General features: G+C 50.9%; 1 protein-coding gene across 1 annotated transcript in view; it reads left to right on the top strand.

The window, feature by feature from the left end:
• Positions 1-27,089, top strand: part of PKD1 (polycystic kidney disease 1 (autosomal dominant)) — a 98,614-nt gene that overhangs the window by 55,220 nt on the left and 16,305 nt on the right. The window contains exons 12-30 of the mRNA XM_014936391.1: positions 645-776; positions 2,420-2,595; positions 3,043-3,176; positions 3,989-7,611; positions 8,640-8,786; positions 11,113-11,256; positions 12,500-12,779; positions 14,318-14,534; positions 15,526-15,676; positions 16,579-16,731; positions 19,003-19,147; positions 19,991-20,593; positions 21,098-21,254; positions 22,632-22,884; positions 23,533-23,728; positions 24,843-25,013; positions 25,468-25,611; positions 25,932-26,142; positions 26,507-26,633. Of these exons, the coding sequence (XP_014791877.1) occupies positions 645-776; positions 2,420-2,595; positions 3,043-3,176; positions 3,989-7,611; positions 8,640-8,786; positions 11,113-11,256; positions 12,500-12,779; positions 14,318-14,534; positions 15,526-15,676; positions 16,579-16,731; positions 19,003-19,147; positions 19,991-20,593; positions 21,098-21,254; positions 22,632-22,884; positions 23,533-23,728; positions 24,843-25,013; positions 25,468-25,611; positions 25,932-26,142; positions 26,507-26,633 (7,164 nt within the window). The remainder of the gene's footprint in view (positions 1-644; positions 777-2,419; positions 2,596-3,042; positions 3,177-3,988; positions 7,612-8,639; positions 8,787-11,112; positions 11,257-12,499; positions 12,780-14,317; positions 14,535-15,525; positions 15,677-16,578; positions 16,732-19,002; positions 19,148-19,990; positions 20,594-21,097; positions 21,255-22,631; positions 22,885-23,532; positions 23,729-24,842; positions 25,014-25,467; positions 25,612-25,931; positions 26,143-26,506; positions 26,634-27,089) is intronic.

Below are 27,089 nucleotides of genomic sequence, written 5' to 3'. Positions count from 1 at the left end.
ATTTACTCTGGTGTTTGCAGTCTTTTGGTTTTTTTCTCAAAACCCCTGTCTCCAGAGCTACAGCCGAGCCCCGGGAACCTGTTCAGTAACTGCCCCTGGGTATCTATGAAATGCTCTGTTCAACCTCTGGCTGCTTATGGCAGAACCCTGTGCCTGCAATACCTGTTGGTCTCACCCTTCCTGGCTGCCACGGTCTGCTCAGGAGGCACTGTAGGAGTGAGGAGGGAGCCTACCCCATCCAGTACAGCCTTTTGGTGAGGCACCATCAATGGATGAGGGTGACAGACTCAGCTTACAGGTGTAGCTAAAAGCTGAGTTGTTTCCCAAAAGATATTGTGAAGTTTTTTAGCCAGTAACAAAGACATGATCACAAGAGCAGAGCACTAAGGTGTGGGAACAGTCAGAATGGGTTCTGCTCCCTGCTATGCTGTTGATTTATGGAGTCAGGGTCCAGATTTCTCTATCAGCTACAAAGCCACAGATGATCAGGTACCTCCGTGTCATGTTCTGAGGGTGCTGCCTTACAGGTGTGTGATGGCTCCCAGTCTGGGTCTGCTCCCTCTCCGGTTCAACTGGAGATCTCCTGGGAAGTGCTGTGCATGCTTTTCTCTTGCACTAGTATAAAATGTCCTCATGCCTTTCAGAGCTACGTCCCTGTGATGGAAGCTGGGTCAGATGTGACTTTCCGATGGACAGTAGATGATAAGCCATCTTTCACTTTTTACAATGTTGTCTTCAATGTTATCTACCAAAGCCCAGCTGTGTACAAGCTTTCGGTAAGCCAAGGCCTTTCCCGTGATGCCATTTCAATCCTGGGTTTCCATCTCATCCCACAAACTAAGCAGGCAAAGCAGCAGGGAGAGGAGAAGGTAGAGTTGAGTTAGGGAGGTTTTCACTGCTGTCCTAACAAGCTCATCTGCTATTTCTCACTGAGCTGCTCTTGCAAATGCAAATAGTAGGTTTCTTCCTATTCTTACAGCTGACTTTGCTGTCTTCCTCATCTTTGCTTTCTCCTCTTTTCTCCATATTCTCCTTTCTGTTCATGGAGTGTCTGTCCTTGCTCCTTCCCAGCAGGAATGTGGGAGGGACCCCCACTGCAGGGTGCCAGCCACTGCTTTGGCAGGCAGGAGATGTGGATTCAGAACCAGGCAGAGGCAGGATGCAAACATAAGACTTTCACAGGCAGGACAGAGCTTCTGCCACAAGCTCTTCTGGTCTCTGTCCAGTTCTCTTTCTACTGGTGCAGACTGGAACACTGGACTTTGTCATCACCCCAGAAGAAGGACAGAGCAGAGTGTCTGGGCAGGGGGAGGTGTCTGTTGGGGAATAGGAGTTTATTTCTGGCCAGAATATCTTTCTGTATCGTGCCCTGTACTGCCGTGCAGAGTCCTTGTCTGGCTCTGAGCTGCTTTATCCATTTGCAGAATAACTGCTGGCTTCCTGAAGAGACACCAGCCCTGGTTGGGAGGCCACGCTAGCGCTAATTTGCTTGGTGCAGCCCTACGCTGAGTAGCACTAATTTTCCGGGTGAAGCACTGTGCTGACAAGTCTGAATTGCTTTTACTTGCAGAGATGACAAGGTGGCATCAGTCTGGGGTCCACAGGGTTCAGTGTAACAGATCCACAGAAGCCTAGACACAAACTTCTTTTATCTGTTGAGGTGGGAGGTCTCTCTTTAACTGGCTTTGAGGGATCCCTTCTGTCAGCTGCTCCTGTGGGTGAGGATGTGGCAAGATGGTTCATCATCAGGTGCCATGTCAGTGTTACATGCTTAGATAATCTTGAGGATCCTGCTCTACTTCTGTCATGTCTCTTCAGTTTCTTGCCCATCCGTTCTCCCTTTCCCTCCTCTGCCCAACTTTGCCCTCCTTCTCTGTGCCCACTACGCCTGGGATGCTGGAGCTGCACCTGGCATGCTCGGTTTTATGAGTGTCTCCCATCCCCACTCTCTGTGCTTGGAACCCTCATCTGCCATTGTCCTAAGGAAACTGGGTGGCTGTTGCAGCTTTGGTGGCAGCAAGTGCCTAGGGTCAGCAGCTGGATACAGGGTGCAGGGCATGTCAGAGCAGGCAAAAGGGTAACTGGCAAGTTCAGAGCCAGATGAATCTCATGATGAGAAGCTGTTCTGCTGGTCCTGTTGCTGTAGAACCAGTCCTTCCTTGGACTGACTTTAGTGGTGGAGATGTGGTGGTTTCAGCAACAGGTGGCTTTCCAGTAGGTGGTGGCTTTCCAGTCTATGCTGCTTTCTAGTGCCCACTCAGGCTGTTGCCCCTGCCCTGTCCCAAAGGCTACTCTTCTCTGACCTGACCTGCTCGCCTGCCTGGGGGGACCTCTTCAGTACAGTAAAGCCCCACTCTCTGGAGAGGGCAGCACAGCAAGGTGATCCCAAATGCATTCTTTGTCCCACTGTCCTTCCCAGCTCACCGCCTCCAACCACGTCAGTAACTTTACAGTCAATTACAATGTCACGGTGGAGATGATGAATAAGATGAAGAACCTGACTGTGTTGGGTGTCCTGCCGGTCCTCCCTCAGAACAGCACCGTGGAGCTTACAGCAAGAGTTCAGGTTGATTCAGCTGTGGATGCTATGTTCCTGTGAGTCCTTTGCAAGTTGCCCGAACTTAGGATGTTTTTGTGTGTAGCTTACCAGTCTTGCCTGCACTATTTCTCCTCTGAGGGCCAGCTGATGTCAAGTGGCCCATTTCTCAGCTGCTGTCTAGTTAATCTGAAATTCCTGCAAGTGTGGTTCAGTCGCACTGGCTGGGACCTATAGTTCAGGCTGAAATACATGTCTTTTAAAGGATTGCAACATTGCTTTAATAGTGGATTTCTCCTCTTTCCAGTGCTCTACTCCTATCACAGTGACAATTCTACGGCATTAGGCACAGCTACTGCTTTGATACTTGGCATTATGCTTCCTATGGTTTTTCTGGAAACCCCAGCCCTCAGCCTGAAAGACAGCCCTAGGCCAGGCCAGGGTTCCTCTGGGATTTCCATGATTCTCCTGTTGTGCAGTGTAACGTGGTTCGCATGTTTCTGCAGGTGGGACTTTGGAGACGGTGTCCAGGAGACATACCTGTTCAAACCTCCCTACAACAAGTCTTTCCTTGTTCCTGATCCCAGCGTCCATGAGGTTGTAATTGAGCACAATGTTTCACACGTCTATCAAGACCCAGGTATGCTCGGGATGGTTGTCTGGGGAAGAAGGGACTCAGGTGTTTTTGTTGTGTGGGTTTGTTTTTTCCCCACCCCCTCAAAAAAATGGTTTCAAAGTCATTGCCTCTTTCCTGAGCGAACAGCCAGAGTGACGGGAAGTCTCCAGCCATTGCCATCCTCTGTAACACTGTTCCTTGGAGAAGTTTGTCCATGCTGTAAGAAGCAGGTCCACCACACACAGTCCCCTTTTTGGGCAGTCTCAGCAGACAGATGAAGCTCTGTGCTGATGGGAAGGGGGTAGGGAGCACTACCGTGAGCACCAGGCACCCCCTCAAAAAAAAGGTTTGAAAGTCATTGCCTCTTTCCTGAGCGAACAGCCAGAGTGACGGGAAGTCTCCAGCCATTGCCATCCTCTGTAACACTGTTCCTTGGAGAAGTTTGTCCATGCTGTAAGAAGCAGGTCCACCACACACAGTCCCCTTTTTGGGCAGTCTCAGCAGACAGATGAAGCTCTGTGCTGATGGGAAGGGGGTAGGGAGCACTACCGTGAGCACCAGGAAGGGGGTTCTGTTTTGAGAGCAAACAGAAAGAAAATCTTTTCTTTCTGTGTTAGACTGGCTCCTTACTTGGTGTTTGGTCCTCATGTCCATGGCCTAGTTGTAATTCCTGCTTGTCTTGGACCAGAGGAGGGAAGCCTGGCATGGGCGCAGTGCTGGAGCAGAGTATCTCCCTGCAGTCCCCTGTCATGGTCCCCACACTGCTGCGGCACTGAGGAAGCTGTTGCACAAGCCTGTCCTCACAACTGGTCTTCTTCTCCTCTCTTCCTGTGCAGGCGAATACGTTCTAATGGTTCTTGTGTCAAACCAATTTGAGAACCTCACCCACTTGACCCCAGTTCACATCCACAGTTACCTGATTGATGTGAAGATGGAAGTAGAAGAGGATGTTTTAGTTGTGAGCCGTCCGGTCACCTTCAGAGCCAATCCATTGCCATCTCCTTATGGGGTCGTGTACACCTGGGACTTCGGGGATGGCTCCTCACTGTTCACAGACAGCCAGCCTACAGTGACGTACAGCTACCCCAGAAGAGGGGTGTACAACGTCACCGTGACGGCGAACAACACCATAAGCAGTGTGGAGACAGTTGAGTGCTACCAAGTGTTTGAAGAGATAACTGGGCTCCATGTTTCTGCAGATGAGGCAGCAGAGCTGAGAGCATCCGTGACCCTTAATGCTTCAGTGCAGACTGGGGACAGTATCACCTGGATATTTGATATGGGGGACGGAACGGTGCTGAGGAGCCAGGTGCCAGTGGTAGAACATGTGTACGTAAAGGACATCAACTGCACTGTGAACGTGACAGCCATGAATCCTGTGAACTCTGTCTCCCAAACGGTGCCTATTCGGATATTTGTCCTGGAAGTACTCAAAATAGAGCCTACTTCTTGCATCCTTGAGCACCCAGATGTGCAGCTCACTGCCTATGTGACAGGGAATCCTGCTGAATACATATTTGATTGGACTTTTGGAGATGGCTCGTCCAATGTCACAATCAGTGGGGACCCTGTGGTGAGGCACAACTTCACCCGAAGTGGGACGTTCCCCCTCTCCCTGACTCTCTCAAGCAGGTTTAACAAGGCTCACTATTTCACCAGCGTCTGTGTGGAACCAGAGATAGTCAATGTCACCCTTCTCCCTTCCAAGCAGTTTGTGAGGCTTGGTGAGGAGAGCAGCTTCCAGGTCAGTGCCATACCTCTCTACCAGTACCGCTACCGCTGGGATTTTGGGAACAACGAGTCCGCTAGATCGAGTGGGACTGAAGTGACCTATACCTACAAGAACACAGGGATCTTCCTGGTCACGGTGACCGTCTCCAACAATGTCTCTTTCAACAATGACACGGCATTTGTGGAAGTCCAGGAACCGGTTGGAGTAGCAAAGATTGAATATAACGGAACAAGTGTTTTGGAGCTGAACCAGATCTACCTGTTCTCTGCCAGCATGAATGGAACCAAAGTGAGTTACTGTTGGGACTTTGGAGATGGCACTACCCAACCTGGCCAAATCGCTACCCACTCCTACAACACCACGGGCCATTACACTATTAGTGTGATGGGCCAGAATGATGTGAGCTTTAATGAGACCACCATCGACATCACAGTGAAACGTCGGCTCAATGGGCTGACCATCAATGCCAGCAGGACAGTGGTGCCATTAAATGGCTCGGTGAGTTTTGTAGCCACGCTTGTAGCTGGCACTGCCACCCGCTACTCATGGATCCTCTGTGACCGGTGTACCCCTATCCAAGGCTCCTCCACAATTTCCTACACCTTCCGGTCCGTGGGCACATTCAATGTCATTGTGACAGCAGAGAACAAGATCAGCTCGTTGCAGGACAGCATCTACGTCTATGTCCTGGAGCAGATTGAAGGCCTGCAGGTGGCTAGCAGTGATCTGGTGGAGGACGTCTATTTCCCAACTAACAAAACGCTCCATTTGCAGGCAGTGGTGAGAGAGGGAACGAACATCTCTTACAGCTGGGTAGCCCAAAGGGATGGCAATGCGGTGCAGACCTTCAATGGGAAAACCTTCTCTTTGACCATCCTAGAAGCCGGAAACTACACTGTCTATCTGAAAGCCACTAATATGCTGGGATGCGCAACTGCTAACAGGACACTGGAGTTCATTGAGAGCATCGGTCTTTTAAAGCCTTATGCCTTCCCCAACCCAGTTGCTATCAATGCCTCCGTTAACATAAGTACCACCATAACCAGTGGCACTGGCATCATGTATGTTTGGTACCTAGAGGATGGCTTCTCTCCTGTTACCTCTGAATCCTTTATTATACACTCCTTCCAAAGCCCTGGAGTGATAGAGGTTGTCATTGGAGCAGAAAACAAGCTGGATTCAACCAATGCAACAATTTATATCTGGGTAGAGGAGGTTATTGAGGGGCTGAGTATAGGGACTGCAGAACTGGACTGTAGGTATGTTTCATCAGGCTCCACAGTGGTCTTTGAGGGAGAGCTGCAGAAAGGGACTGAAGTCTCATGGCTTTGGGAGGTGCCAAATGGCACGTTGACTGGCCAGTCCGTGGAAGTCATGTTCCCCACAGCAGGGTTTTATACAGTCTATCTGAATGCATCGAATGACATCAGCTGGGCTCTAGCCAGCAGGAATATCTCGGTGCTGGACAGGATTCAAGGACTGGAAATTCTTGCCAGCAAGAAGGTGGTGGAGCCGGGGGAGCAGGTCACCTTCGTGATCAAGATGTTGTCGGGTACCTCTGTGAGTTACCTGGTGAGCATAAGTGGGGACTACTCTGTGGTACTCAATGGGTCCAGGTACACGCATGAGTTCAGCAAGAGCGGTGATTATTTGGTGACCGTGACAGTGCAGAACCAAATCAGCATCGCACATGCCCAGGTGCTCATTTCTGTCCTGGAGGCCATCCGTGATGTCAGGCTCCTGAACTGCTGTGAGGAAGGTATACCCACGGGCACAGAGAAGAGCTTCAGTGCCCAGGTGGGAAGTGGCACCCGTGTGTCGTTCACCTGGCAGTTCTCCCTGTGGAAAGAACGAGGTCGATCTGTGGTCACTTTGGCAGGAGAGAGCGTTTCCTACACTCCAGAATCTGCAGGGCTGCTCGAGATTCACCTCAAGGCCTTCAATGATTTGGGAGGTATCAATATCACCAGAACCATCCAGGTCCAAGACCCAATAGTCCAAGTCTCCCTCACTGCCTCCAATGCCTTTGTCAACAGGACAGCACTATTTGAAGCAGCAGTGGTGCCCAGCAGTAGGAGTGTTGAGTTCCTATGGACCTTTGGGGACGGCTCTTCCACTCAAGTGACCAAGGTTGCAGTGGCCAACTATTCTTACCTGAGCCCTGGAGATTACCTGGTGGAGGTGAACGCCACCAATCTCATCAGCTTCTTCATAGCCCACCTCACTGTCACTGTCAAAGTCCTGGAGTGTGAGGAGCCAGAGGTGGAGTTAGCCTTGCCCCCTCAAGTAGTCATGAAGCGGTCCCAGAGGAACTACCTAGAGGCACAGATTGACCTCCGAGGATGCATCAAGTACCAGACAGAGCACCTATGGGAGATCTACCGAGCACCCAGCTGCATGAACTTGGATAAGCACGGCAGAATCCGTCTGCCAAATGTTGATGTGAACAGACCCCAGCTAGTTATACCGAAGCTTGCCCTGGAAGTTGGGAACTATTGCTTCATCTTTATTGTCTCCTTTGGAGATACCCCACTGTCCAAAAGTATCTTTGCCAATGTAACTGTGATACCAAGTAAGCTGGTCCCAATCATTGACGGGGGATCATACCGTGTATGGTCCAACACTCAGGACTTAATCTTGGATGGGGAGAAATCCTATGACCCGAACTTGGATGATGGTGAACAGACTCCATTGTTGTACGAGTGGTCTTGTACATACTCCTCCAAGGTAAGAGCAGTTTTGCACAGCCAGAGAGGGTGATCATTTGGGAGCTCCAACTGCACAGCAGCTCCACTGCAAACACATGTCTGGGTTGAAATGGTGTTGAGGGGAGCTTTTGTGAGCATTTTTAACAGAGCTCCTCTGGAAGGAGGGTTGCAAATGTTTCCCAATTTCTAGCTCAGGAGGGTGGTACAAAAATTGCTGTGAAGAGTTGTGCCATGCAGCCAGCTGCAGTCTGGTGCCACGCAGTGTCCTCGGGCAGGACAGAAGTGTTGGCACTGGAAGCTGAGGCATTGACATTGCTTCTTCCCTTCTCTTGGGCCTCTGGTTCATGGTTTCAGTGCAGCTGGTTCCTTAACCTGAAGGCATTACAGAGCTGCAGATTGCAGCCCAGGGGGCTGAGGGCTCGGGTCCCTCTCCCATTAATGGTTAAATGTTTCTAATTCCATCTAAGGCCAAAGTCAGACTTTGGAGAGTCAAGTGACAAGTAGTGGTCACTATGGTCACAAGCAGATCACTGTCATTACACACGGAAATGGTCTGACCCTACAGTGATAGAAGGGCAAGGGAGAACTGCCCTTCAAATTCTTATGGGAGAACCACCTCGGGAGCATTTTTTGATTGAATGTGGGATTCTTTTCCTTGTAAAAAGTCATTGTTTTCTATTTTTACCTCAAAGTAGAAAGATGCAGAGTGTGTGTGGGTTAGATTTCTGAGTTTAATGTGAGCTCTTTGAGTTGTTTGGCAATGTTTATAAGCTATTTGATGAAGAATTAATTTTATAAAATAAGAATTTGAAGCTCAGATGAAATACAGGAGTGTTCCAAGTACTGCTTACTAACCTGAAGAACAGGATAATGTGCTTTATTGTCCACACACCACCCCGTGTCTCCCACCCCAGTGGTGGCATTGCGCAGTAAGATCTGTGACAGGGAATTTGTGTGGACCTGAATGTTTTCGCTTAAAACATTGGACTAACCCGATGTGCACCCGTAACAAGGAGGGTTTGAAAGTTCTTTTCTCCTTGCAAGCAGAGCTCGGCTGCAGGGTGCTCTCTGAATTTCAGTGCCAAGGAAGGAATTGTCACAATTTCCAAAGCTGTATTAGAAGCAGATGTGGAGTATACGTTCGACCTCACCGTCAGGAAGGAGGGTATGAGTCCCGAGGCAACAAATCAAACCGTACGTATCACAGACAACTGTCGTTTTCTGTCCTTGTGTGCCTGTTGCTGGACACAGCGGAGCTGGAAGTCCATGGCCCTTTTTCTAAGGAATTTTATAGAGGAGAGTGCTGCTGGCTCAGACCCATGCCCAGCCATGGGTGACTCTCCAGGCTGCTCCCCCTGGCCCCATCGGAGAGCCCTGTTCAGCCAGGGGTGTGGAAGTACCACTATCTACCTGCACCAGCCAGCGCAGGAAAGCAGGGGAGGCAAATTTTAGGGCATCAATGGGGCTCCATCCAGGTCATTGGGAGGAACAAGCACTGGTATTTCTGTGATCCATTCATCTTATGCTGCCTTGGGCAGCACTTTTTGCTTGTCCTGCCAAGTCCTTTTAGTTTCTTCCTTCCTTTAGACCTTATGTTAGTCCCTCTCTGTGCAGAGGCTGTGTTAGAGACCCAGCCCTGGAGGGTGCTGGCTGCTAGTCCTGGGACTGAGAGCCTGTGACTGCAGATCTGCCATAGGACGACAGCAAAGGAGCCCATGGTCCGTAGCTCTTCCAGCATCGTGGGCAGCCCTGGGCTCTTCATGCGTCACAGCATCAGACTATTCCCTGATTTTTGCCCAGAGAAAGCTTCCTAAGAGCTGGTAGTTAATTTTACTCTCTTCTTCTTCCTGTTCCTCTCTTCTCTCCTTCTGATGTTTTTTTTAAGGGTGGATTTTTTTAAGTGCATGTTGTTTATGTCAAATTAAGCCTCACACTGAATGCAACTGCAGTCCGACAGCAGTTATGGTTTATGTCAGAAACATTCATCGTGGTGCGTTTGGCAATTAGAGATATAGTTAGCCTGAAAGTGGAAACTCTTACTGCCTGTGTTTTAAACCAAAGCCGGAGGATAAAAAGAAAAAAAATTAAATTGATAGTCTTTCAAGGACATTCCGTACTATCTGGTTTCCATGCATGAGCGCAAAACAATGATTCCAGTGTCGCAGGAAATTTGCAAATACTGTAGGAATGAATGAAGCTTCAATGCGCCCCAGCTTAGTGCTGTGGAATATTTATCCTCTTTTAAAAGTCTGCCATATTAAACAATGTCTTCATTACTGTCTTTCTTTGAATTCAGAATATGCGTTATGCCAGGGCAGAGGGCTCTGTCGAATGCTGGACAACCCCGTTTCCTTGGGGATTAAAGGAATTTAGACAAAGTTCAAGGGCCAGAGCTCAATAACGGTTGTGTCTGAGCCCCCGGTGCTTCTAAAGCTCTCCTCTCTCTGGGTGGTTTGCCGGGGAGATGTGGTGGAGACCTTGAGATGTGCATCTTAGATCTGAGCTAAAAGCCTGGAACAACGTGCTGCTCTCTGGGAAAAGTGATTCTTCCAGCCTGCGGAGCAAAATGCGTTTGATGCACAGTGGGAGCTGTGTTTTCTGGCTATTTTTATCATCATTCCTGTCTCTCAGGAACATAAGTAGTGTCAGAAATGATGATGGTTCTGCAGAGGCAATGCACTCGAGAGCCCAAGGACCAGGAAACGTGACATGTGGTTCTAGTCCAAGCTCTGTAGATCAGAGTGGGGATGGGGGTGACAGCAGGACCATGCCCTGGCTTGGTCAGCACATCCTCAGCAAACCCGGGCTCCCTGGCTCGCCTTGAGTCCTCTGTTACTTGGGACTTTAAACTCTTCCCATTTAGCTGAGGGCAGGGACCCATAGTGGATACCACTGTATCAGGCGCTCCACAGCTACAGAGGCAGGGCCAAGAGTTTGGCCCACAGAAAACAAAGGAGAGCTGTGGTTGCTTCCCAGGGCAGGTGCTCACCAGATGTTTGATCTGTGCTGTGACAGAGGCTTTCCTCCTCCCAGTTAGACTGCTCCTCTTTTGAAAACTCTAACACGGAACCCATTTTTGTTGGGCTAACAACTGTCCTGAGGTGGTCAGTACAGCAAAGTGCTTCAGTTAGCATCATCCTGAGTTAGCATCATCCCTGCATGAGCAGGACTTGCTGGAGTTTCAGCACGGGGTACCAGAGGGACATTTTGAAAGTGATGGATGTTGTTAAAAAGTGTAAGTGAAGTAAATCCAGAATTATCTAGATTGGCCCAGCTTAGCGTTGCGTGGCTCTTGAAAACCAGTGACAGAAGAACTCTCTCTGGGCAGCGTAAGAAGAGTGATGCAGCTTAAGTCTGACCTGAAATCCTTTGGAAATCCCTTTCTGCTCTTTCCTTAGCACAGACAGGGCTGGTGCAGAGCAATTTCCCCTTGCAGAACCAGGTGCTGGGATGTCTACCTACCTGTTAGATGTTTGTGTTTTTGTCTCAGATCTCCTGACGGAGCTTCTTGCTTTCCCAGGTATTCATCAAGAGGGGGGGAGTCCCTATCGTGTCTCTGGAGTGTGTTTCCTGCAAGGCTCAGTCTGTCTATGAAGTTAGCAAGAGCTCCTACATCTACCTGGAGGGGACCTGCCAGAATTGTCACAACGACTCCAAGCTTGGGGTAAAGTCATTAAAACTGCTGCTCTTTGCTTCACCTTTGGTGGATTTCACAGAGAAGGCTAGAGTCAGAGAGGACAGGCCAGAAAGATCTGTGTGAGAAATAAAGTCCTGGACCTAAACTGCCGTAGAGACAAGGAGGGGAAGCAATCTCTGACCATAAATGCAATGACAGGCTGGTCTGGCTGAGGGCATGAAGGCTGGCTGGTACTAGTTTCTTCATCATAGCCCCTGGAACTGGCTGCAGGACTAGCTTGAAGAGTCAGAAGTTTAAAACAGGCTCGGCCCGGACCTTGCCTGGTGTGACGTGGGGCTCCCACGTGCCATGCCGTGTCTTGGCAGCGTGGAGGAGGCTGAGAGAGCCTGTGAAGCCTGTGAACCACTGCGCTTCCTAGAGATGTCCAGAGCTTTCCTTTGCCCTGGGTTGTGCCTGCAGGCTGTGGGACACATGGCCTGTCAGTCCTCCATCAGTGTCTTGACCTACGCGAGGTCAAGTCCTTGATGCGTCATTTTCAAACCAAGCCCATGAATGACCAGCTCTTTTCACACAAAAGCCACTTTCTTTTTCCCAGTAGAGGTTTTTAAAGTGTTTTCTCCTTGCTGATTGGCATTTTGCCCATTATTTTGGTGGCTCAAGCAGAGGTTGTTCAGTCTCTTCTGATCCCCCGAGTCCCTCATGCCCTCCTCTAATTACAGATTCCGCTACGCAGCATCTCTGCAACCTGTTGAATTCAGCAGGTCTCAGAAGTGGAAGTCCTGTTGGAAGAGCCAGTCTGTGTTGCTCCCAGCAAGCCCAGCATGTACTTGCATGGCATTTTCTGTCTGGCTATCTCTCTGTTCCTCTTGTTATCGCAATTGTACATTTGCGCTATTAACAGTAACCATCCAGGACACGTTCAGCTTGAAGCATATAGAACATGGTATCCCATGGAGACTCCACCAGTACTTAATTTATTTCCTGTGTTTTGTGTTCTGTATTATGAAATATTCTGTCGGAGGGTGATGTAATCCCAGAGACTAAAGTAGATCTCACAGTGGAAATATTCCCACCAGACATTTTGGAAAGGTTCCAGTTCTTGTTGCTGTAGCACACAAGACTAAAGCTGAATTATCAACTGCAAATTTGGCAGACGGTCCTACTAGAAATCTGTTACTTTTTATAAGAGACTCAATCTGAAAACATTTTAAGGACATAACTAAAGATTTAAACAAAACCTCTCCTGTCTTTCCCGTCTTCATCTCTACAGAGATGGGCAGCCCACAGCTTTAAAAACAAGTCGCTCATCCTCGACAAAAAAACTACCTCCACTGGCAACACAGGAATGAACCTGGTCTTGAGGCAAGGGGCTCTCAAGGATGGGGAAGGATATACTTTTACCCTTCACATCACAGACCTCACGACAGGGGAGGAAGGATTCGCCTCCATCGATCTGCTCCCGAACCAGCCGCCCGTTGGAGGATCCTGCCGGCTGTCTCCCAAAGGACCCCTCAAGGCACTGATGGCAAAGGTGCACTTTGAGTGTTCAGGTGAGACCATACAGACAGTGGTGCTGGGCACTTCCCAGCCCTCTCTGCTCCTCACGGGCAAAGCTTTCTCCTTGCCCAGCATGTTACCAGCTGCTCTTCCTCCCACAGATGTTTTCTTTACCCTGAGCTCCTACCCCAGCACACTGTTGGCCAGGGCTGAGTGGAGAAGTTGATCTTTCCATTTCTGATCCCCAAAGCTTGGACCATGAGCAACTTTGTTTGCCCAAATGACGGAGCTATAAAACTCATGGTAGCAGACAGGCACATTTTTAAACCCTAATCCACATAGTTGAGTGATGATGTCCAGGCAAGGCCAGTACTTGCAGAAGAAACTGGTATTTCAGTGCAGGAAAAGGAAGGTGCCCAAAGTTGAGTCACACACACGTGGGAAGATTGAGAAGACAAAGCATTGGGGCTGTCTCTGCCATGTGGGCTGGATGTTCCCGTCAGCAGTTACCTTCTCAACCAGCTGCAGAGACAGCAACAACGAGTCTAGCTTTGGAAAAGTGGCCTGGCTGACGTCCTGTAGCCTTGGGCCAAGCAATAAGTGCCTTCGAAAACCATATTTCCCCAAATGATTAGTGTTAGAGATTAATGCTGTCTGTGCACAAATGCTGGGAAGCCACACTGCAGAGGAGATGATGAATTCTGCTGGTTCTGCGGGGAGGGGGGCGCTGAGCACCAAAGCCCAGCTTCAACTGGGGGAGAAGCAGAAGCGTATTCAGCATGGTATGGTTGTAACTCTGGTATGTTTTGAGCTACCCAGGATAATTATGAAATCATTACCTCTTTGGAATAGTGGGAACTTTAGCTCTTAGGGATTATTTTTAAGCTGAAGTGAAACACTCAGGATACAGACCCCCTGGTTGATGTCCAGTGCAGCGAGCCCTGGCAGAGCCAGCACCTTTGCTGGTGCTTACTGGCAAACACGCAGTGAATTTCCCAAACCCTTAGCTCCCACAAGACTCCCCGTAATGCCTGAGAGTTCCAGGAAACCTTTGTGCAGGTTTTATCTTAGACTCTGTTGTTCCTGAGATGTTGAACTGCCTGAGGTCTGCATTGATCCTCTGTCTAATCAGGCTTTGTGGGGCTTGTACAGAAGCTGTGGCCTTGGGTCTGCTGTTCCCAGCCCAATTAAAGTTATTCCTATTTTTATTTTTCTCGTGAACTCTTCATAAATCCCTTTAAATGTTACGGGACCCAGGCACCCAGGCAGAAATCCCCAAACATCAGAAAAATGCAGAGAGGGTCAGGGCTTTACACTGCAGGCCCTGAAAACATCCCTCTAGACCAGTGGAGTCCTTAACCTGTCCCCTAATGGTGGGGACAACTTGTTCCTCTGCCAGAGCAGGGTGACCCCTTGCTGGGGGGCAGCAGTGGAGGTGCCACGCTGAAGGGCTGAGCGGGGTGGGACACACCAGGGGAAGGAAAGGGACACTGCGAAGGCAATGCCAGGTGGGCTGGGCTTTGGGATGGTGGCTGCAGCCCCCGCCGTGCCCACGTCCCCGTCAGACCCCCTGTTGGGGTTTGTTTTGCAGGCTGGCGAGACACGGAGGACGCGGAGGGCCCGCTGGTGTACATCCTCCTGGTCTCCCGCCACAGGGCCGGGCACTACCACGAGTTCTGCGTCTACAAGGGCAGCCGTGCCGAGCACAGCACCTTCCTGCCCCCGGGCTTTCACGAGAGCGGCTTCATGGTGTCCGTGTCAGTCCTTGTTCAGGACCAGCTGGGAGCGACCGTGGTGGCCATTAACCGGTAAGACCCACCGCTCGCGGGCCAGGCCCCTGAATCACAGTCTTACAGCCTGAGCACTGGGTCCCTGTCCCGAAGGGCTTGGCAGATCCTGGGTGAAATGTCAGGAAGGTGAGGGGAGGCCCAGCAGAAATGCTCTACAGAGAATTCCAGACTTTGTGGATCATCACTCAAGGAGGAGACTTTCCAATAAGCTTTCCTGACCACCTCCTTACTTCCCTGGTGATACCTTGTTTTGAAGGCACAACGTCATTTTCCCAGAAGACCTCTGTGCTCCATCACCTTCTCTGCATCAGGAGCCCTCAAAGGAGAGTTGGCAGCGCCAAACTCTGGTGCTGGGGGTTGCCTGGTGTCCTGCTCCTGAGAGCCAGGGAGGTCTCATGTAGCCAAGGTGCAGAACACGGTGCTTTGGAATAGGGTGGAAGGGATTGCAGCTCGAGTCTCAGCAGGGCCAGTACCACGAAAGCCTAGTTGTCCCTTCTGCAAATGCCCCTTGGTTTCCAGTGTGCTCCATGCAGGTGACAAGTGCCCACAGGTCTTTGGGCAGCATCCTAAGCAGGTCTCTGCTGCCTGACCAAGCTGCAGGGCTGCTTCTTCTCGAGGCTGATGTGCAGCTCCCCAAACTGTACATGTGGTCCCGGCCTCCCAAGCTGGAGCATACGGTCCTGCAGTGCCTGCGGAGGAGGATCTGTGTCCCAGCTGTTCCTCAGACCCCAAGGAACGATGCCAAAAGCAGTGCAGCTCCTCCCAGCACACCGGCCCTGTTTTTAAGTGCTCTTTATGCTCCATCAAAATAAACCTGGATTTTCTCTGCTGGGTTCAATGCACCCGTGTGTGTCCTACACCTGCAGCTTCACAGAGCTGGACCAGTGAAGAATCAGGCTTCAGGTCCCTGATGTTCCTGCATACAGCTGGTACAAACTGAGTACCAGGGCAGGCACCAGCAATGCTGTCATGGCTGTTTAACCACCCAAATGCCTCTTTCCCTTGGCAGATCCATGGAAATTGGCTTACCCGAGGGGTTCCCCAGCCTCTCCTACTGGCTCTACAATCAAACTGACACCGTGCTCCGGGGCTTAGTGAAACAAAGGGACCCTCAACAGGTCATTGAGTACTCCCTGGCCCTCATCACCATCCTAAATGAGGTAAAGCCGCACTCTCTGCCCAAGAGGGGCCTCCAGAAGGCCTTGCTATCGCCAGTAATGTTCTTTGGCCAAGTTTTGTACAGCAATGTAGGGAAATGACTAATGCTAGTTTTTCATGTAAATCAGTGTACGTGCATGCTGGGAGCTGAGCTGGAGCTGTTTTCATGGATCAAAAAGAGTAACAAACTCCAGACATACACACAATGACCAGGGAAAGCAGAGAGGCCGCAGAATAGAACAGAGGTCCCAGAGAAGGCAGTGGCTAAACAGTCTAAACACTGAATTTAGAAACAGAAATCTTACCCTAAATTCCCCCAGCTACTTCATGCTTCCCCTGAGCCAGCCACCCCACTCCATCTCAGCAGGGCTGGAAACTCCCTGTAGCTGCTCAGTTGATGCTCTGGATGCTGAGGAGACCTCCTTGATCTGACTGCAGAGCTTAGTGCAGCTAGAAAGATCTTCTACCTGCCTACAAAGGCTCTTAATCCACAGTGTAGGACCATCATCATCCTGGCAGCATTCACTTTCATGCCTACCTAAGGTAGGGCCCAGTCCCTCCGCATGCATCTCTGCAGGCAGGGCAGGAATTTTGGTCTATACTCGTGCTTTCCTCCACCTCCTGAGTGCCTGGAAGCCAGGCAGGGGCAATCCCCCTGAGCACAGGCACTGTGTATAGCTGGATAAGGGCTGCACACTACTACTTAGCTGTCAAGTGCAAGACTGTTAAGATAATTGCTTGGAGAACACAAGTGAAATTGAGGAAGTTCTGCTGAAAAACCAGCTCATTAGATGACTCTCTGGGGAAAAGCACAGGCAGGAGAGAGGTGACTTCAGCACAGCTCATCATCCTCTGAAACAGCCTGGTACCTTTCCTCACTCTACCTGATTTTATTCCCCGCCAGTACGAGCGGTCCGTGCTTCTGGAACCTGAGACTGAGAATGAATTTGAACTCCGGACCTGGACTCGCAACAATATCACAGAAATCCTGAACTCGCTGAAGGTGAACACAGTTGATGACATCCAGCAGATCTCCGCTGCCTTGGCGCAGTGCACGGTATGTTCCCCATCCACCTACAGCCTCCTGCTCTTCCAGGTGCAGCTTAGATCCTCTTCAATTCTTGTTCTGCTTCCCTGCCTCTTTCTCCCCTCACACATACCACACAGGGAGGACAAGTATCACTTGTTGACATCATTGGGGTTTCTGTGGTGATGTTGTAAGTGTTGTCAGCTCTGCCCCTCACGGTGCCACCGATCTAGCAGATGTGGAGAAGATGATGTATTCCTGTGCTGGAAGACAGCATATAAGAATTCTGTGGTGCTTCTCTGGTACCAGCCCTGGTGTGGCAGCTTGCTAGCAAGTAGCTTCTTTCACTTGCAGATGGAGACTGTAGAACAGGCCTCGACAGAGTGGAGAAGCACTGGAATAAACTGCTGGGAGGGTCACAGAATCTCCAAGGACAGGCTGGACTCCCATCAGGAGTAACACAAGTAGAGCTGGACCTGCCTTGAGCCAGGGGACAATGGCGAGGACTGATGTTCCTTCCAGCCCTATTTCTACCCTACAAGATTAGAAACACTGCTCCTCTTCCCTGCTGACCGGGAGCGCTGTGTTCCCCAGCCAGCTCGCAGTTTCAGCTCCCTGGTGCTGGGGCTGCTGCCTGGTGGATTTAGGAGTGGCTTTATGTGTTTTGTCAGATGGGCAAAGGGAAGAGAGCCCAGTTATATAATGTGCTCGGGGTTTGGTGGCCAGCCAGCCTGCTCTGGCACGCTTTTCCTCCCCCGCCCTCCCAAATCTTCGCTTTCGGGGCTGGAGTCGGGTACCCCAGCCTTGGCTGCTCGTCGCCTCCCCAGCCAGGTCAGCAGCCTCGCTCAGCGGGGAAGAGGCTCTCATCAAAATGATGGACAGACTACTGCATCCCACCCACTGAGTCCTTCTTCTGCTGCTTCTTTCTCTGCTTCCGAGTCTGTAAACCTCAAAAATCACTTCTTTCTCTTCATCTTTGTTCAGGGATTTGGGGTTCGGCACATGCCCTTCCGATGCTGGAATGGTTTCTTTCTGTCTCTCCCACGTGCTCTTGCCTTGCGACTTGATCCTGCTGTGGAAGCTTAGGTCTAGAAATAGAATTTTTGTTCCACGGGAAAAGCTGACGTTCCAGGATTAGTCTATTCTCTGGATTGGAATGAAAAGCTTAGAAAAACAGTAATCTAGAATTTCCCAAGTGGTGGAGACTAGCACAGAGTTCACACATTTCCTTTCCTATAGAAGTGTCAATCAGTGCTGATACTGTTTTGATTTTACCTACAGGGGAGAGGAAAAATCAGAATGAAATTTCTCCTGGAGGGGAAAAAAAGAATCTCAGTCTTCTTAGCAGATTCTCCTTCCTAAGGAGTAGCTCCTTGGGTGGTTCTTCCCCATAACTCTTTTTATTCCCCACCTCCTTAATACCTGGCTGTGCCTTGTGGACTCTGATTTACACAGTATGTCCTCGCTCTTCATAGCTTATAAATAAAAGCAGAAAAGAGGGAATTCTAGACCTGCAGATGCTGTTTTGATTCTTCACCAAAACATATGGTGAATCACGTCTGAATCCTATGATGATTAAAAGAAAAAAGATGAATAAGAGCTAGGAACGGCGTTGTGGTAACAGCTTCCATGTGTTGCCTCAGTCACTCCCATCCAGACCTCAAGAGTGCGGGGAGCTCCAGGCCATGGCTAGAACATTCTGTTTCTTGGACACATCTGGGAGCAGAGGGAGGGACATCCATCATGCCTGAGTGGCAGGATCCCTCCCACCACTTTCAGGAGAATTTGGACACTGAAATGGATTCAGTTAGGGCTAAATCTTGCTCCCGTCAAAGATACTGGAGTAGAGTAGATGGAGGAATCCTGTCCAGCTCCTGGTTGATTTCTGTAGGAATAGCTTGTGGCCCCAAAGGGGGGCTCATGAGATGCCACAGCAGGAGACATGCTTGGTCCTTACAAGTGGACTCCAGGGAACATGAATATGCTGCTCTTTAATGCTCTTTCCAACACTAATGCAACTTCCATTAGATTCCCGGCATGCCTGCCTGAACCCTGTAATGTGAGGGGAGATGGATGGAAGAGTCTGGGAGACATCAACAACTTCTTGACACGTTTCAGTGTGAGCAGAGCAGCCTGCAGTCACCTCCCTGGGGCTGGAGGGAGCAGGGGTGACTTTCAGGGTGCAAATGGTGTTTGAACAAACATGCTGGGGTCTTTAGAGGACTGAGCCAGCTGAACTTGCCCACAGCTGCCTTTCCCTGGGGGTGTTCCTGCTGCATCAGAATGTGTTCCCCTTTGCAGGTGGTGAGCAAGGAGCTGGTTTGCAAGTCATGCCTGACGAGGACCTTGAACAAGCTGGAGACCATGATGACCATTCTGCAAGGGGAAATGACCCAAGGCACTGTGACACCGACTGGTATCGCCGACAACATCCTCAACATCACAGGTCAGTTTTGTTCCTGCAGGAATGGGTGACATTTGACAGGGTGCTGCTGAGGGCACAGGTCTCCCAGCGTAGGGTGCTGGACAGAAGTAGGTTGAGGAAAGCTTTGCAGGCTTTCTCCTGTACCATTAGGGGTTTGGCTCATGCCTTTTCAAGCTGTTAGGGAGATTGCATCTAACATTTGGGCCGTGGCACCTCAGTAATTTCTTCTCCCTGTACTTTTCCCAGGGTTGTCCTTTCTTTGGCAGCTGTCTCTGCGGACATTTAAATATGACAGTTGTTAATAAACTCACTAATTCTTCGGGGAATTGTCTTTTTAGTAAACAATGAGTAACAGCTATGGTTTCCAGATGCTTGCCTTCCTGCTTGCAATCTGAGGAGGGTGCCAAACTTCACTGGGGCACCCATGAACACTGTGCAGAAATTCCCACCTGGTTACCTTGGGAGGAAGCCGAGGCACCTTCTTTGCACTCCTTGTTGTGTATTTCTGAGCGTTCTGCTCTTTGTAGTGCAAAAACTTAGTACCATATGTTTGATTTATCCATTCTTTCCCTGTTTCCCAATCTGCCCTTCTAGTCATTTCACAGGAGAAAAATAAAACCTGTTGTGATTAAGTATTCACCGCCAAGCTTAGTAGAATAGCTGAGAGCCTGCAGGAGTTGCTGACAGCTTTATTTTTAGCTATGGGCTACTGAACACTCCCAGTGCAGAAGGTCATGTGTACAGGTAGAGTTACAGTGAGAAGACAATAAGGAAAGACTTGTCTGATTGTTTTGGGAAGGTGTCAGATGTTATCTAGGCTATTTACCACTTCCTCTCTTTACGCCTTTATTTCTCTCCTGGCAGGTGACCTAATTCACCTTGTAAATACGGTTTCACAAGAATCCAAGCCCCAGGAATTGCTTTCTGATTCCCACAATTTGCTGCTGGCTCCCAAAGCCTACAACCTGTCTTCCAGCCTGATGCGCATCCTCATGAAGTCTCGAGTGCTGAATGAAGAGCCCCTTGAGCTGGTGGGAGGAGAAATTAAGGCCACAGGCAAGCGGTCTGATCCCTTTAACTTGCTTTGCTACGAAAACACACCGAACTGCCAGTTCTCCATCCCCCAGGCATTCAACACCACCCTTTCCAACCTGACAGATGTCATTCAAGTCATGTTCCAAGTGGACTCCAATCCTTTCCCTTTCGGTTACATCAGCAACTACACCGTGTCCACAAAGGTCGCCTCCATGGAATTTCAGACACACAACGGGGTGCAGATCCCCATTGGGAGCCTGGACTCAGAGAAGGCCATCACCGTAATGGTATCGAACAACACAGATGCTAACAATCTCTCTGCTGGTACTGAAGTCATCGAGGCAAGAACATCTGTGAACCTAATTGTGACTATGGAGAGCAACAACAGAGAAGCAGGACTGCACTTCCAGCTCACTTACAAAGTCCTGAACGGTAGCGCAGACAGATCCAACTCTTTATGCTCTTTGCTATTTCTTCCCGTGGGACAGGAGGGCTGGGTGTTGCAGCAAAGGAGAGCTGTGTCAAGAGATAACTGGTGTGTGGGAGGGGATGTCAGATGTAGCCAGCAAGCTCCACACTGCATGGTTAAGGTTCCAGCTGTGACAGGCATCATCCAGTCCCCAGTGTAATCCTTGCTTGTGGATTCTAGCACTGAGAAGCTTTTTTTTTTATCCAGCCCCTCTGTTGAGCCACATTAGCACTGGCAGGAGTTTGTCCTGTTTCTCTCTTGGTCAGGTACAATGGTATCCAGAGTCTCTTGCTCAGGGATCCTCTGAACTGCAGACTGAGAGAGGGCAATCTGGAAAAGTATCTTTCTTGACTTTCTGTGTTCCTGATACTCCTCCCTGTACCTCCACTGCTGGCACCAGGCTTGTGGTCGAACTCTCGCTGGTGTTTATAAAGTACTCTCTGTTCTTTCTCCCCCTCCCCACGCAGATCACTACATTGCAAGCGAGCCTGAGCCATTCATCATGGCTTATCTCCATCACGAACCAGAGCCCAACGAGCACAACTGCAGTGCCTCTAAGAAAATTGGCCTGGATGCCCTGGCTGGAAGCGACCACAAGCTCTACACCTTCTTCACCTCACCCAGGTAAGAGAAGCCTCCCTCGTAATCCCTGTCACCCCCAGGCTGTCCCGTGGATGTATGTGAGGGGTGCTCAGGGCCTGGGCATGGTTTTTGCCAGGCTGCTTTGCAGGGCTGGTGCTTTTGTAGGTACCCACAGTGCTGCCATGTCCATGGAGGAGGCAGCTCTCCTGCCCAGGCAGCTGCAAGCTGCCATTCCTACACCTCAACACTGGCATTTCTTCTACCCTGACACTCCCTCCTTCCCAAACATCTTCTGTTGCTGCTCCGAAAGCAGCTCAGCTCTCTGTGATTTGCCTTTCTGATCCAGGTGAGGGAGAGTTCCCTTTTTTAGAGCTGTAAATCACATTCCCTGTGAGTATTGTGACCTTCACCCAGGGCCTCTTCTGGTGATGCCTCCCCCCGCTGCTCTTTCCTCTGCTCACTTGCCTGGTGCCTGCTGTAGTCTGTTTGATGCTGGTCCAGACTTTCATCCCCTGTACACCAGCAACCCCAGAGCTGCCTGTCTTTACCAGGACTCCTTCCCTAAGGGACTCACTGACCTTTGCAGATTGAGGGCTTGCTCTGTGCAGCTCATGAAACCATTTCCCAGAGCAAAGCATCACAGGTGTTAGCCTCGTTCCTGAAGCACAGAGTGACCCTGCAAAAGCAGAGCTCATCTTCCCAACGTATGACTGGAGGAGAAAGCAGGTTCTTTTATGGGCTCCCGTCCACCCTGCTTGCCTGCTGCTTGGAGTGTGCTGGGGCTCATTAAGCACTGCTGTTGTACTGTGGGGTTTTGCAGCAATGCTCTCTTCTTTTTAGCAGAGCAGTCATTCTTGTAGCTTCAGTTGCTGTCCTGCTGCCTTGCCAGGGAGCGTGTGAGTTCATGCCTCGTGTTATTTACGAGCCATTCCTAGGCATGAGAAGAAAAGATAGGCAGCTTGGGAATAGGTGGGGCAAGAGAGGAGCCACTGTTGTGTAAGCTGACCCAGCTTCCATGGCTTTTGGTAACAGGATGCTCAAAGAGAGATTCATTGTCCTAATGAGCAAACCTGCTCCCAACCAACAATTGTAGAGTTGCTCTGGAAGTGTCGTGTGGGTCAGTGGGACACAGGGAAGGGTGGGTGGGAGACCTGTGCAGGATGCACAACGTAACGCTCCAGGTGCTGAACTAATACAAAGATAAAGAAGAATTCAGGTGGTTTGTAGAACCCCAGACTTTCTGCACAGCCAAAAGGCGGTGCAAATTACACCACGTGCACTGAGCTTTTGCTCCTCGTTGTGTGCTTACCTGTCCCTGCAGCAGGGTGCTTTCCGTGGGCACACACCCATCGGAACAGGGTCTGTGTCCCTTCAGCAAGCAGGTTCATAGTGTCTCCTTGCTGTCTTTCCCTTCTCCAGAACTGATGACACCATCCAGAAATACTACTTCAACATCACCAACCATTTCAGCTGGTCCCCAGTGGAGGTGACTCTGGGGCTGTACACCTCCCTGTGCCAGTACTTCAGCGAGCAGGAGAAGCGGTGGAAGACAGAAGGCATCATCCCGCTGGAAGAGACCAGACCAGACCAGGCCGTGTGCTTAACCCAGCACCTCACCGCCTTCGGGGCCAGTCTCTTTGTCCCCCCAAACTCCGTCCAGTTCATCTTCCCTGTGAGTAAAACAAAGTGGAGGCTGTGCAGCATTGTCGCGCTCCGAGCAGATTGTTGTCACCTAGAGGAAAGCCTTGGGCTCCTCTTGACTTCACGTTCAAGCTGGGTCCTGCTGACCCGTGCCCAGCTGGCAAACCAGCACAAGTACCTGGGAGCCTTTGGGAGCTGCAGGTGGGCACAGCTCAGAGAGGGGCTGTGTCCTCTGATCGTGAATCCTGGCTGCTGCTGCTAAAAACAGACCTTTGCAGATGGCTTTATTCTCTATGCGGGACACCTCGCAGTGCCTTCACCTCTCAGTGAGATGCCAAATGCTCCTCCCTGCTGTCCCCCAGCACTGTTTTATCCCAGTGAGCTTGCTCCTGCCAGCTGCTCCCTGCCTCCCGAGGGCAGGCAGGCTCTTTCGGGCCGTCGGTGTGACGTTAGTGGGAGCAGAGAACTCTCAGCAGCTGCTACAGCAGCTCCAGCCGCCTGTTGCAGTCACTCCGCGGGGCTGTGAGCACACAGGGATGGGTCTTCCTCTATTTGAGTGTGGTATCATGTGTGAATGATGATTATAGCTGGGAAGAAGGCAGCGTGACTCCTGGGGAAGGGAGGGGGGGTGTCCTCCTGGGGAAGGAGAGTGCCTTGCAACATGCTTCTCTTCTTTTAGGCTCCAGGCCCAGGTCTCAACTACATCGTTCTGCTGACATGTGCCGTCTGCTTTGTGACCTACTCGGTGGCTGCGCTCATCGTGCACAAGCTGGACATGATTGACATCAACCGTGTGGGGGTGATTCCCTTCTGCGGGAAGAACGGGCTGTACAAATACGAGATCCTGGTGAAAACTGGCTGGGGCAGAGGATCAGGTTAGCCCAGAGTCTACTCTGCTTGATTCCTAAGGTGACATCTGCGTAGTTCCCCTGAGATCCCACCTCAGCACATCATGCACCAAGCGTTCCCCTGCAGGGCCCAGAGCTGAGCTGGTGTTTGCAGCAGCACTGAGCAGACAGCCAGTGCAGGGCTTCCCACAGCATTCACAGATTTTATTGTATGTTGATGGGGCAGGTCAAGAGCTGTGGAGAAGAGCATGCTGCCCCACCACTTGCTGTTGGGGTGGGACAAGCAACTGCTGCTGGAAGGAACCACCCAGTATAGAAATACTCCCACCCCACTTTCCCTGACTGGGCTGGTGTGGCAGGAACAGCCGAGAGGCAGCGATTGTTCCTCAGTTCTGGCCCTCTCCCACAGAAACATCCAGGCCTTGGGGGCCCTTTAGATGGACCATTTTGCTGTCCTGCAGATTCCATCACTTTGTTCTGCTGTCTGAGTCTTTCTCAGCAGCATGAAGACAGAAAGCTTGGCTTTCTGATCCGGGACTGGGTTTGTAGCTGGAGCCGCCAGAAACATCATCCTGGATTTGAAAATCCAGGCAGTTGAGATGTGGAAGCTCTAAGCAAGGACAGAGGTGAAGTGCTACTGTGTCGCTGCCAGAAACACACTCCCATTAATCTTAGTGTAACCACTGGTTTCACTGGTGGCAGCTTTCTCCTGAAGCCACCACAAGTACCATCCAGGTTGAGCAGGTAGTCCAAGGAGCATCTGCAACTGGTAGCGGAGAGAAGTCAAAGAAAACAAATCTTTCAACTACTTGGTGGAAAAAACATCCAGAATAAACATCTCCTCCCATTAGGGTGTTAGCAAGGCAAGGAATGTCAGATTCAGTCCCCTCCAAAGAGGAAAACCATGGGCATGCCAAGGTCCGTGCACCAGGCCAATTTGAGCAGCTGCCCTCCAGGCTGTGTGTAACACTATCCCTGGGTGTGGGATGACTGTGGAGCACATTCCTTCCTCGGAGAGTCTCCAGGTGGCCCCTCTGAAGGGCCAACGCATCTGGTACCAGGTCACTGGCAGGAAGGCAGGGCTGGGGAACAGTTCCACCTTGGGTGGACTTCCCTAACTGAGCCCCGTTAACTCTGGCAGGTACCACAGCCCACGTGGGGATCGCCCTGTATGGTGTGGACAATAAAAGTGGTCACAGACATCTGGATGGAGAAAATGCCTTCCACCGCAACAGCCTCGACGTGTTTCAGATCGCAACGGAGCGGAGTCTGGGGAGCATCTGGCGCATCCGCATTTGGCACGACAACAAAGGTGAGACATGAGCGGGTGTGTGGGCTCAAGGCAGCCATCACACATCCCAGGGGCTGCTCTGCCTGGTGCCTGGGCCAGGAGAGAGTCACCTGGGCCTACAGTCTGGGCTAACCCTGATGGGAGATCATGGTGATCCACTGGCTTGGGGAAAGATGGCTGGGGGGAGACGTGGAGTCTCCATCACCAGGGAATTCTGCAGGCTGGTCAGGTGTAATCCCATACAGATACGATGTAATGTGCTGTGACAGTGTCTGTAAATGTCTGCACAGCCTAGGAGGTGACCCGGCTATGCCAAGCCTTTCTTGGGGACTGTGCAGTTCCCACCAATGAAGACAGTGTCACAGGGCAATTGCTGCTGTCCCACTGAGGGGCTCTTGCGTTGCCCTCTTGGTTTTGCAGGTCCACAAAAGGAATGTCTGCCATGAAACACATATCTTAATCTCTTAACTTTTAGGACTCAGCCCATCTTGGTACCTGCAGCACGTCATAGTTCGGGACCTGCAGAGCAGCAAGAGCTACTTCTTCCTGGTGAATGACTGGCTGTCGGTGGAGAGTGAAGAGAATGATGGCATGGTGGAGAAGGAGGTTTATGCTGCCAGTGAGTGCTCAACTGCTGGGGTGTGGGGCTGGGGTGGCTGAGCAGCATGGCAGTTCCCATTGCATTGAGGAAGGTCCCACAGCAGGAGACTGCAGAGAGACATAGAGCCTGCTCTTCCTCACTGCACTGATGCCTTCTGCAGCCAAGTGCTGTGCTGGGTCCATATGCTAGAGAACAAGGCATGGCAAGGACCCCGCTGTGCAGGAGGGACCATATAGATGCAGTGTGGATCCTTCCTTGAATATCTGCAAGGAGGGATCATGGCAGGGTTCTCTCTGCAATGCAGCTGGCCCTGAGAGCCTCTCTCCTTCTGTTCTCAGGTGAGACAGAGCTGAGGAGCTTCTCCCGGATCTTCATAGCAGAGTTGCAGCGAGGTTTCTTTGAGAAGCACGTCTGGCTGTCCATGTGGGACCGCCCGCCTCGCAGCCGCTTCACCCGTGTCCAGAGAGCCACCTGCTGCTCCCTCCTCATCTTCCTCTTCCTCTGTGCCAATGCTGTGTGGTACGGTGTGGTGGGGAACGGACACCTCAGGTGAGTTGTGTGCCTTGGTGCTCTGGCCAGTCCCTTACCTCCTCAAGGTCCCTCCTGTGCTTTCCATGACACAGGGCAGGACAGACCTTATGTCTGCTGGGAATAGGTGCTTTTCTCATGGCCCTGAGTCTGCCCTTCCTGCTCCAAAGAACCTGGGACCATGACAGGGATGACCAAGGACAATCTGATCATCTTTCCCCCTTACCTGATTTTGCTGTGTCATCCATTAGCCCAGCCCATGCCCATGTTGTTCTCTGCACATCTGAAAAGCTTGGGTGTGCAGTTCTGCCTCCCTCCTTGCTTAGCTGGCAACCCTGAGTGCTTCTGCTAACGCTGGTCTCTGTTCTCTTTCGATTCTCTCCAGCAATGGGGCCGTTTCCAACCTGATCCCTGTTAATGTGGACACAGTGGCTGTTGGTTTGGTCTCCAGCATGGTGGTCTACCCTCTCTACCTGGTCATTTTATTTCTCTTCCGGATGGCTCGTGGCAAGGTAATGAGGAGAAGTAGTTGCAGCCTGCCCAGATGGGTGTGATGCCACCAGGTTTCCTCACCTGAGGCTAGATTCTGCCCTATGTGGTACATCACTTCTTCAGCTGGTCTCTGCATGTTCCCAGTTGTGCCTCTGTGCTGTCCTGCACTATGGCCAGACCCTTGCCCTTAGCAAGTCTCTGCCTCCTTCTTGAGCTGGGAGCAGCCCCTGACCTCTTTCAGGACAGATTGCTGCCTGAATTCTGACACTGGCCAGAGAGAGACCAAAAGGCCAGGTTTTAAAGTCTGTTTAAGCACTTGCTCCCTTGTGATTTCAGCATGAGATAGGTACCCAAGCACCGTTTAAAGGTATGACCCTTTGCTGCATTGGCAGGAGAGCTGCTCAGTGGAGCGTTGCTAATGAAATGCCTACCCTGGGTAGAAATTCAGCTGTCTGAGCAGAGCTGTGGTTAGGCAG

The sequence above is a fragment of the Calidris pugnax genome, unplaced genomic scaffold (assembly GCF_001431845.1).
Source record: "Calidris pugnax isolate Ruff unplaced genomic scaffold, ASM143184v1 scaffold17, whole genome shotgun sequence".
Taxonomy (NCBI): domain Eukaryota; kingdom Metazoa; phylum Chordata; class Aves; order Charadriiformes; family Scolopacidae; genus Calidris; species Calidris pugnax.
The sequence above is the reverse complement of the archived record's forward strand: the minus strand, read 5'-3'. Positions and strand labels throughout refer to the sequence as shown.